Source organism: Phoenix dactylifera, chromosome 5, assembly GCF_051530095.1.
Source record: "Phoenix dactylifera cultivar Ajwa chromosome 5, Ajwa_hap1_PhDact_Kaust_v1.1, whole genome shotgun sequence".
Lineage (NCBI taxonomy): Eukaryota > Viridiplantae > Streptophyta > Magnoliopsida > Arecales > Arecaceae > Phoenix > Phoenix dactylifera.
The window spans coordinates 27,362,772-27,373,630 of record NC_143194.1 but is presented as its reverse complement, the minus strand read 5'-3'; the positions used below and the strand labels follow the sequence as shown (position 1 = coordinate 27,373,630).

At 43.4% G+C, this 10,859-nt stretch overlaps 1 protein-coding gene across 2 annotated transcripts; it reads right to left on the bottom strand.

Annotated features, from left to right (window-relative positions):
* Positions 1 to 2,589: 2,589 nt before the first annotated feature.
* LOC103695955 (alpha,alpha-trehalose-phosphate synthase [UDP-forming] 6-like) lies at positions 2,590 to 10,524 on the bottom strand. 2 transcript variants are annotated; one of them, XM_008777423.6, is made up of 4 exons: positions 7,801 to 10,444; positions 7,437 to 7,710; positions 7,016 to 7,345; positions 2,590 to 3,174 (listed from the first exon to the last, which is right to left on the bottom strand). In XM_008777423.6, the coding sequence occupies exons 1-3, from the start codon at positions 9,795 to 9,797 to the stop codon at positions 7,046 to 7,048; spliced, it is 2,571 nt and encodes an 856-aa protein (XP_008775645.4). In that variant the 5' UTR covers positions 9,798 to 10,444; the 3' UTR covers positions 2,590 to 3,174; positions 7,016 to 7,045. The 2 variants fall into 2 exon arrangements, with proteins under 2 accessions (XP_008775645.4, XP_008775639.4); XM_008777417.6 differs by lacking the exon at positions 2,590 to 3,174 and having other exon boundaries at positions 6,868 to 7,345; positions 7,801 to 10,524.
* Positions 10,525 to 10,859: the final 335 nt, after the last annotated feature.

Sequence of the window (10,859 nt, the reverse complement as noted above, 5' to 3'; positions counted from 1 at the left end):
CTCGAAAAGTTTAGCCACTCAAGCCTTCCACAAGTTAGACATGTAAGTACCCATTTCTTCTCCACACCATTATATATATATATATATATATATATATATATATATATATATATATATATATATAAAATTTCAGTCGACGTTCTAGAAAAGTAGTTTATCCATCGATAACTGAATATTGTGACCTAGTTTAACAAGAATATCCAGAGATCCCTTCTCCAAACCTGTACATCTTTTCGTCAGATTTGTCGAGAAATAAATAAAAATACCCATCAAACAAGTCCAAATTTAGTGTGAACAATAAGTGGTTGAGATATTTTAAGAAGTGAATGTGTTTCCTTATAGCAGTGTTAGGGGAACAAATAGGAAAGGCAATTTCACTTTATTTCCGACCGAAAATTCAAAAATCTAAAGATTCTTCTACAAGGTTCGTCTACGGAGGATGAGTCAACATAGACAATAAGCTCATGAGCTTGATCTTACTTCACTTCATTGTCGAGAAACAAAACAATATATTATTTCATCCAATGGAATGGAGAGAAGAGCTTGCTTTTTATCCTAAGAAGAGTTTTCTTCACTAGAGATGAAGGCCATATGATTAATTATGGATTCAACAATAAACAATAGATATAGCGCAGATTGGTAGTGCATTTTCCAAAGCGTTATGGGTTCAAGTCGTATCGATGTGAAAACTCAACCACAAGTTAACCTGAAGGACTTCTTTGCAATTTTGACATCTAATAGGGGTTTACACATAAAAATGCGCACAACAGAAGTAGTATAAACTTTCTAACAACGTGGGATCGGAACTTCTGGGTAGCATCGGCATCTTCTAGGGGCTAAAAGATGCATTAAAGCCTCAAGCAATCCCAACCCGCGAAGTGATGGCACTAGTTCAAGCTTCAAAGCCTGACAAAACTGTGTGTGATGTTGTTATAAAAAATAAAGGTTTGTTTATAAGAGTGCAAGTTGTCTAGTTTGAACGCCCACAATCACCTCCCATCCATCAAGATATTAGAATGATGGTGGCCAAAAAGAACAGGTTGTGCCACCGCTTGGCTGCCATTCATTAGCTTTCTGTGCTCAAATCTCCACACGGCATTCATTGTCCCACGCACGTACGTATACAATTTCAGTGAGCTAAGTGACCGGTTGATGCAAGGCCATGCACAAGAGTTCAGATTGTAGAATGATTCTTCTTCTTTTTTTTTCATAATGTCAACTGTTGCATCGCATTTCATAATGTCAAACTGTTGCATCGCACGAAAGCGACTTCAACACCTGTGCAAACGAATGAAAAAAAAGTTTGGAGCTCTTTAAAACATCGTGCGAGGCAGAATCCAGTGGTTGACATTGTGAAACATTCTTGCGTGAAAGATACAACCCGAACCTGATGAGAGACTGCATCCAGAAATATAATGAACATCTAACACGTCCAGTCATGTAGATCGATGTTAGAACCTTAACTAGATCTTAGATCCATCACCATGGCCTCCATTTTTATTTTTTTTTTGGTTGCACGGAGAATCGTTCAAGTTATATTTGAACTAGTTGGCAGAGCGATCCCCAAGCCTTCCCTAGACCGAGGCCCCAGTAGACACAATTCAGAGCCACAACACAAACATACCACAGGATGGACCATTCTGACACACCACAATTAATCTTTACGCCACCAGCAAGGTCTTGAGGACTTCAAGAACAAAGTGCAACAAAAAACTCAAAAGGAATCATTTCCATCCGCCAAATCCCTCTGACCACATGCAAGCCAGTCCAGAGGCTGTTCCCCTCTCTGTAGAACCAAAGGGAGAAGTTCCCGTACACGCCCCGTCTGAGTAGGAATGGCAAAATATGACCCGACCCGCCAACCCGACCCATGTTCGACCCGCCATAAACAGGTTTGGGTTTGGCCTAAACAGGTTCGGGTCGTAAACAGGTCGACCCGTTTAACCTGTTTATTAATTGAGTCGGATACGGGTTTTAGATGTCTGATCCGTTTAAACCGTTTAACCCGTTTAACTGTTGGACAGGTTAAACAGGTCTAAATAGGTTAAACGGGTTAAACAGGTTAAACAGGTCTAAACAGGTTAAACGGATCTAAACATGTCTAAACAGGTCGGGTTGGGCAGGTTAAACAGGTTGGGTTGGATAGATTAAACAGGTCTAAACAGGTTAAACGGGTCAGGTTGGGCAAACAGGTTAAACAGGTCGGGTCGGGTTGGGTAAACAGGTTACCTGTTTATTAAACAGGTTAAACGGGTCGGGTCGGGTTACCTGTTTAATAAACAGGTCAGGTTCAGGTTTGTAATTTCTGAACCGTTTAATAAACAGGTCGGGTTCAGATTTATAGTTTTCTGACCCGACCTGTATTTGACCCGACCTATTTATGCCTGACCCGACCCGATTGCCACCCCTACGTCTGAGTGCGTTCTCTGCACCAGCGAAGAAGAAACAGCAAACCTTACATTCTTACAATGCCCCCGACTACACAGCAGGTCTGGCAACTCATCGCGACAAAAATTACTCATTCTAGAGGAATTCTGGAACTCATGGAATCACACACACAAAAAAAAAATGATAAGGAGCTGAGAGCGGTTTGTAATTATCTGCAAATTAACATTACTCTTGTGGATGGGTGATCTGGAATGAAAGAAATAACAGAACTTTCAGAGTGGAAGCCAGGACCCCTCCTATGAGGCCCAATAGTTCCACATCAGAAAGACTCGTTTCAGAGCCTAAGCAGATGAGGTGGATATCTTCAAATCCTGCAGACTTGTTTTGGATGGAAAATAAAACCGGGAAGGAGTCTGAAATGGCAGAACAAATGCAACCCATAACAGAAGACTTAAACTGGGTCTTATGAAACTGATAAAAGCCAGCAATTGGGGAACAAGAAGAGAGAGAGAGAGAGAGAGAGTAGAAAGAGAGAACACAACGTCCCAGCATGCATGATGCATGACGGCTACTAGGAACTGCTCATGCTGGACCACGTAAACAGACACTACGTAACCGTTGAGGCCCCGACGAAACTTAAGCAGAAAACAAAACAGGACTTTACACCTGGGCACTTCACGCAATTTGAGGTCTCCGCGTCATTGTTGCAGCCGGGAGCCAGCTTTGAATAGAGACCTCCCACTGCTTCGGTCCACTTCTTCGGAGGGCAAGGCTAATGTGCATCTCCTGTAAAAAAACTTCTTCAAAAATATATATAATAAAAACTGGGTGGACCAAACTCCCTCTTTCATCACACAAAAAAAAAAAAAAAGACCAGCAGCAACGAAAGAAATATATGGAGAACATTCGCTAATTGGCGGCATGAACATGCTCGTCATAGCCATCAGCCATAGTTGTCAGTCCAAATCTCACTTCCTCTTGCACTGAGAGCTTGCATATGCTCTGAACCAAGAAAAATTGAATCATTGATAAGGGCAATGCAAATATGGAGTTCAAAGACCTGCCTTGAGCCCTTGTGTCACTAGAAATTATAGCCTTTATAGCTTTTAGTATGTCCATCATGAAACAACTGATAGATGTTCTTATGCAAAGAGTGTGCCATCAGATTGCTGGAAACATGGTCGAGAACAAGCTGTCTAATATAACATAAGGCTAGTCAATAGGCAGCACGTACGATACTCTTGCTTCACCTCCCTGCTAGGTATTTTTGCGTTTATAGTCACACTTGAACTACCTAAGGCATAGGATAACAAGTAAATCTTAATTTACTAAGATCCTCATAATCTGAACCAGATATACTCTCAGATCGGTAAAATCCTACAGAAGAACACAGACCATAATTGAATGATAGATCATTTTTATCAGACTAAAGAATATATAATGGGTCGACTTCGAGTCTCGATGCACTGCCGAGTATCCAAGAACCTAGCCAAGCTCTAGAAAAACAATGAGAATACAGATTGCTGACCAGATGCAGTGATACAATGCATTGGTGTTGTCAAACATTAGAAAATTAATTTCTGAAAAATTGCCAATTATGTGGGTGCTGATGAAGAAAGAAACAAACATCTAATTCAGAAGCACAAGGGACCCACGCTAACAGAAGCAACAAATGTAAACATATCGACAAATATATCACCAATCTTTTCCTTGTGCTGTTGACTAATTAGCATAATTGTCTGGCCGCGAACCCACCTTTCTTGATAGTGTCAATTACTTGTTCTAGTTTCATATATAGTTTCGGAAGTTTATCATATAAAATATCTAATAAGCAGATATTTACTGTATCTAAGTAGAACTAAAAAACTTTTACACACCTAAAGATGAGGTCGAAGGAACCGGTACAGGCACCGTATTGGTTCTCTGACGGCACGAGTCAGTACGGTCCGTGTCGAGCCTGTATCGACGAGGGCACGATACTGTAGGAGAGAGAAAGAGAGAGAGAAGGGGGAGAGACGCCGGCGGAGGGTGGCGGACACCGGCGTAGACCACGGCCGGACATCTGTTTCGTTCGAAACAGAGGAACCGGCCCCGGCCTCGCCTGTCACAGCCTCCGCCAGACCCCCGCAGCCCTCACTCCCCCGCTCGTTCTCTTTTTCCGGCTTCGGCAACGGAACCCGTTGCCGGAATCGTACTGGTGCGCCACAGTATGGCTCGAGACGGTACCACCGACCTTGCCTAAGAAGACTAATACACAAGCAGATCTAAGATTTGGGAAGAAAGAAAGTTCCATAACCCCTTTTCTCCCATTTTTTCATATTCTCGTTCCTTGCATCAAAACTGATCCCAAGGTTATCTGCTATGTGTTGTCTAAACTTTGCCATCGAGTTGTGAAATTCAGACTTCATACATTTCTAAATCAGCAACATCACCTGATATTAAGGGGCAGTAGCCTTTTTTGCTAGGACTGCTGTTGGGATTTTGCTATATTTGCATACATGAGCAGCTAATGAGAGATGTTGATCATAGCTTAACTAGGCCTTGAGTATTTATGCGAGGCTGGTAGGTAACTGAAATTCTTCTTGGTATAGTTTATAAGCAAAGAGTTTGATTCTGGAACTAAAAGGTTGATGTCCGTTTACCACCTACTCATCCCAAGAGTCCAACTAAAGGCCTGCAATTCGAAGAAAAAGTAGGAAAAGTTTGGTTCTTAAAATATGTTCTTATACTGAACAAATGAAGACATGTAGCATCAGAGCAAAGCAGTTCAGGATAGGTGGAGATGCTATTGTTGATACCTAAAAGGATTATTACAAGTTCTAACATCAGCACCATGTGACATCCATATATGAGATAGCAACAAGCACATGAGCATTAGAAAAACCATAGCAAATAGATATGGAGGTTGTGATAGACTGTATGCGAACAGCAGTCAAAGTAAGTGGACAGAACCAGGATATAGGTTGACGCATCACTAAAACAAAATGGCAGAAAGGAATCGAACAACATTGTGCACATAAAGATTATGGCATTAATAGAAACCGATGGCAGAGTCAAATCCTTAAAAGTTTATATCACAAGTCATTATGACAAAAGTTGAAGAAGTTCTGACAACATAATGTACCATAAGTGCAGCATTTTAGAATCATATAGCTCATACTAATTTGATATACTGGACAAAATAAAGCCATTCCTCAGTTGCCTTATATAATTAGAGATATCATCAAGAGGTTTGATGAAAGAAAACGGTAGTATCAATATATCATTGCACCCATCAGTCTCCTGTTTGCTTCGAATGCAAAATTTAAAAACTTCAAACAATCTTTCTGTATATGCAGCGTGGCTTTAAGACTTTTTGTAAGAAATAGCGGAATTAAGACTTCAAATTTTTTTTAAAAAAAAAATCATAAAAAGGGTCCTACACGCATAAAGTTGAATGCTGACAAGGCACAACGGGCTCGTTTGGTTCGCGGGAAAAAAAGGAGGGAAAGTGTGGTCAACGGAAAAGTAATGAGATACCTCTTATTTGGTTGGAGTTTTTAAAGGAGAGAGATGGGAAAGTTGTATTCCCATGGAAATATGATTCCCACATTTCATGGAAAAATCTTTCCCATGAGAAACATGAAAAAGTTACTTTTCCATGAGGCGGGAATCACTTCATCTTTATTTTTTTCCAAAAAGGCCCTTCAGCATTAAAGAGGCATTAAAGACCTAATTTTTATTAAAGGTATAATAGGAATTACAAATAACTTTTTCAAAAAAGTGGATGGTCAACCAAACATAAGCACTCTGGAAATCTGTCACTTTCCCATGTTTAACCAAACATGCTAAAAGTACATTCCCATGCATTCTCTTCCTAGGAATCTTCTTCCCAAGAATCATATTCCTAAGAGGAAAAATACTTCCCGCAAACCAAACGAGCCCAACATGTTTGCCAAACATTGGTCAAACACCCTATTAGTGGCCCATGCAGACTCCACTGCCATGTCTGTATTTACCCTTGCACACATGCATTAGGCACACATGCATCAAGTATAGCAGCACTCCGAAACATGTTATGATATTATCATTAACATATGGCAAGAACATGCTAGCAATTAGAGATACAAAAATCAGCTAACAATAGGTTCAAGGTCTATGATTTCACACAATCGAATTCACGGCTGAACAAGCAAATGGCAGTAAAAAACCTAATTGAAATTAAATCTACAGCAATTTGCAAGGCCTGCAGAAGGAAATAACCAATCTGGTTGCTTCCCTCTATATTATCGAAGTGCAGAGGCTGCAGAGGAATTTGATGCAGCTGGGAGAAGTTAAGGTGTCGTTAGATTTTCAACATGAAATGTGATCATGATGTGTAATCATTATTCAAAGCTGTCAGGTTACTGCAAGCTCGAAACCTCGCAAGAGGATTAAGTTAGGGGACACACGCATCGACATATCGTATGTACATGTCTGGCAGAGAGAAATCAAAAACCATAGAGGCACCATCACAACAACTTTTTTCAAGGGTTTCACTTATATACACCCTACTTAATAACATGAAAAAGGAAGATCCACTGCACTAGTGCATGATGCTGAAAAAGGTACTCACAAAGAGTCAGGTAAGACAAAGGAAAGAATGTACCTTGCCATCTTTTGGATGGCAAGTGCAGTACTAAACCGATTGTGAGCTTCTGAGTGCTAGATCTGAGACTGCAGCCAATCCCTGCATCAGCCTAACAATCTCGGCTGTATCATCCAGATAATATTTGGCCTTACTGGGCTTCCGACAAACCGTGCAAGCAAACACCTCCGCCGTAGGAGTTAGAGAACTGCCTGCCACGGCAGTGCTAATAACTTCAAACATATCTTCATCAGACCTGTCATCCCCAATACACAGTATAAAGTCTGGTGATGAGCCCCTCTCCTGCATGACAGACAGAAGGCGCTGGGCCACCAGGCCCTTGCTCACACCCTGCAAAAATAATGCAGATCATCCTTAATATTTATTAAAGCAGGACCACATTGGATGAAAGGATGTCAGTTTAAGACTTGAGGTTCCAAACCTGTGGTTTAACCTCCACGATGTGTGGACCACTCTTCACCGATACTGGCTCATTCGCGAGGACGCTCTCAAGATGATCGAGGAGCTCCTTGGCTTGGCAAGACCCAAAGTCAGGATCGGCATCCTCATAGGACCAGACAAGTGCAGTTTCCTTATCTTCAATGGTCGAGCCGTCGGTTGTTTCAGTATATAGCTTCATTACAGGCTCTGCAATCTGCTTCCAACTGCAGTCGGCTGCGGGAGCACAGGTTTCCCACTCTGCATCTCTCTTCAACCTGAAAGTAGACAATGCTCTACGTATAACTTCCATTCCAGAGCACCTAAAGGTTTAAGGCATAAAGAAGTAGCAAAGTCCTGATAACTACCTCAGAAAGTAGCCATGCTCTGCAGCCATACCTAGATTCTCGCAAGGCGAGAACCACTCACTGAGAGTGCTTCGACTTCTAGCACTAACAATAAAGACCACATTATGCATATCAGCACACAAACTATTTAAGATTTCAATGGACTTCGAGCTCGGGCTCTTATCTATCGATGCTTGCGGCATCAGCGTACCATCATAATCTAACAGGATGGCCCGGGTTTTAGTTCTCTTGTAAGCCAAAACAATGTGCTCCATTGATAGCTTCCTAAAGTTTGAATCAAGAGCCACAACCCTGAACCCTAAACCAAACCCAATTCCCCAGCACCTCCTCTTGGAATGGCCCTGGCATGTCCTTGCCAAATCCTGCAAGAAACTATTCGCCCAGTAGCCGACATCGTGTGTGCCGACATACCTGTAGTGTTTCTCATGCCGTAGCTGCTTCTCTGGCCCAGACATCTCCAGTGCATAGACCATGGCATCAGCCACTGCTTCTATATTCCATGGATTCACCCGGATGGCCCCGCTCAATGACGGCGAGCAGCCGATGAACTCCGAAACCACCAACATGCTCTTCCTCGGCGTGGAAGGATTCAAGCCCAAGACCCTATCCAACATCTCATTCCCCTGCCGGGCGATAATGTACTCATAAGGGATAAGATTCATGCCATCCCTCACCGCAGTCACCAAACAACACTCTGCCACCACATAATGAGCCATTCTCTCATAGAACTGAAGCGGCTTATCGATCAAGATAACAGGTTCGTACCCATCCGCACCATAGGCCTCATTGATCCTCCTCGCCGTCGCCTGGGTTGCCTCCTGGACTTCCCTGACATCCCTCCCCCTCCCCCTCGCCGGATTAGCAATCTGAACCAAGACCACCTTCCCCCTCCACTCCGCATGCTGCTCGAGCAACTCCTCCATGGCCAGCAGCTTCAAGCTGATCCCTTTAAAGATGTCCATGTCGTCGACGCCGAGAAGCATCACCCTTCCCCGATCCCGGAACTGCTCGATGAGCTCGGCGACCTTCGCCTCGGTCTCCGGGAGGCTCAGCACCGACCTCAGCTGGCCCATATGAATTCCAACCGGCAGTATCTTGATGCTAACCGTCCGGCCGTAATACTCCAATCCAATGTAGCCCCTCTTCGACTCGTACGGCAGCCCGAGCAACCTGCTACAGCAGGACAGGAAATGGCGAGCATAATTAAAGGTGTGGAATCCGATCAAGTCCGAATTCAGCAGCGCCCGCAGGAGCTCCTCCCGGACCGGCAGAGTCTTGTAGATTTCCGAGGGGGGGAATGGACTATGGAGGAAAAATCCGAGCTTGACCCGGTTAAACCTTTTCCTGAGGAAGGTCGGCAGGACCATGAGGTGGTAGTCATGGACCCAGACAAAATCCTCGTCAGGATTGATCACCTCTAGGATCTTATCGGCAAATATCTTGTTGACGGAGACGTAGGCCTGCCAGAGAGAGCGGTCGAAGCGGCCGCCGAGCTCCGGCGACAGCGGGAGCATGTAGTGGAAGAGCGGCCACAGCTGCTGCTTGCAGAAGCCATGGTAGAAGCGGGCGAGGAGGTCGGGCGGCAGGAAGGCCGGCACGCACTTGAAGGTCTCGAGGAGGATCTGGCCGACCTCGTCCTGCTCGGCGGGGGGGATCTCGTCGCGAAGGCAGCCGACGTAGAAGAATTCCATGTCGCAGCGATCGCCGATGGCATCCTTGAGCTGGAGGAGGAGGGAGTCCTTGTCCCAGGAGAAGGTCCAGCCGCGGCCGTCGGGGCGGCGGTGGGCGCGGATTGGGAGGTGGTTGGCGACGACGATGGTGCGGTCGCCGGGGGAGGAGGACGGGCCGGCAGAGGTATCGGAGTCGGAGTCATCGTCGAGGTCGGAGATGATGCCGGCCACCGTCATCACCCGGGGGATCCGGCGGCGAATCCGGCCGACGGACGGCGGCTCGCCGGAGGTCAGCTCGAGAAGGTTCGAATAGGATCTAGACACCATCTTTCTAGACAAACCAAGGTCGTATCACCACTTCGCAGAGGAAAAATCCCGGGAGAAGAACTCCAAGATGGGATTTTCTTAGCAAAATGGGAACTTTTGGAACTCTAGTTTTCTCTAATGAAAACCAACAGAAGAGGTTCTGGTGATGATTAGAGAGCAGAGAGAGTGGGAGTTGACAGGAATCCGAGCTTGGGAGAGGAATCGATCCGAGAAGAGGGGGAAAAGCTCAAGTTTTGAATAGAAATTAGAAATTTTCGCAAGGAATAGAATCAGAACTTCGGTAAAATCCGATCTTTTTCAAGAATAACCGATTGCAAACACGAACTTAAGCTTTTCATTGTTAAACAAGCAGGAAAGTCACTGAAATTTAGGAGAAAAGACAAGGAAGAGATTGCATATAAAGCATTGGAAGAAGAGTAGAGCTCTGGAAATCAATAAAACAGAGGAACAAAGAAACAAATTGAGAAAAATAAAATCGGAGTTAGTCAAATTGGAAGGCCTTGTTCTCCCTCACTCTGATCTCGAGCTCAGTAGAGAGAGAAAGAGAATGGAAGGAAGGGGGGGAGGGAGGAGGAAAGAAAAAGTTTAGAAAATTAGAAAATTGAGAATTGCCCGTGGAGGAGTGAAGGGCTGCCGCCTTTTTTTTTAATACCCGACAATGGTGCAGTGACGGAAAGCCAAAAATATCTCTAGAAAATTGTTTAGAATTTTGATAAATATCCAAGTCATTTTTCTCGTTGCCCACTCACCCTATTTCTTCTGCCCGTGCAGCATTTCAGAATCCTATCCAAAATAGTGTACCAACCAAAAAAAAATTATTTAAATTTTTATATTATATATATATATATATACACAATACCTATTTGATTTGAAACTAGATATATGTTTGCACGTATTTCTTACAAAACAATTAAATAAATTAAAAAATAAAAATTGCAACAATTTTTTTCTATATATTTTACTGTAAATTTTTAATATTTGCACACAAATCTTTTGTTTTCCCTATCTACTATGCATGCATCCAAAAAAAAAAAAAAAAGTGGCGGTTACTATTATTAAATT

What these genes read in the sequence shown, in the direction of transcription:
- LOC103695955 (XM_008777417.6), bottom strand. Translation starts at nt 9,797, where the DNA reads ATGGTGTCTAGATCCTATTCGAACCTTCTCGAGCTGACCTCCGGCGAG. An exon ending in GAGCATGGCTACTTTCTGAG is followed by an intron (nt 7,711 to 7,800) that starts GTAGTTATCAGG and finishes GTCTACTTTCAG; the next exon opens with GTTGAAGAGAGATGCAGAGT. An exon ending in TCGTGGAGGTTAAACCACAG is followed by an intron (nt 7,346 to 7,436) that starts GTTTGGAACCTC and finishes TTATTTTTGCAG; the next exon opens with GGTGTGAGCAAGGGCCTGGT.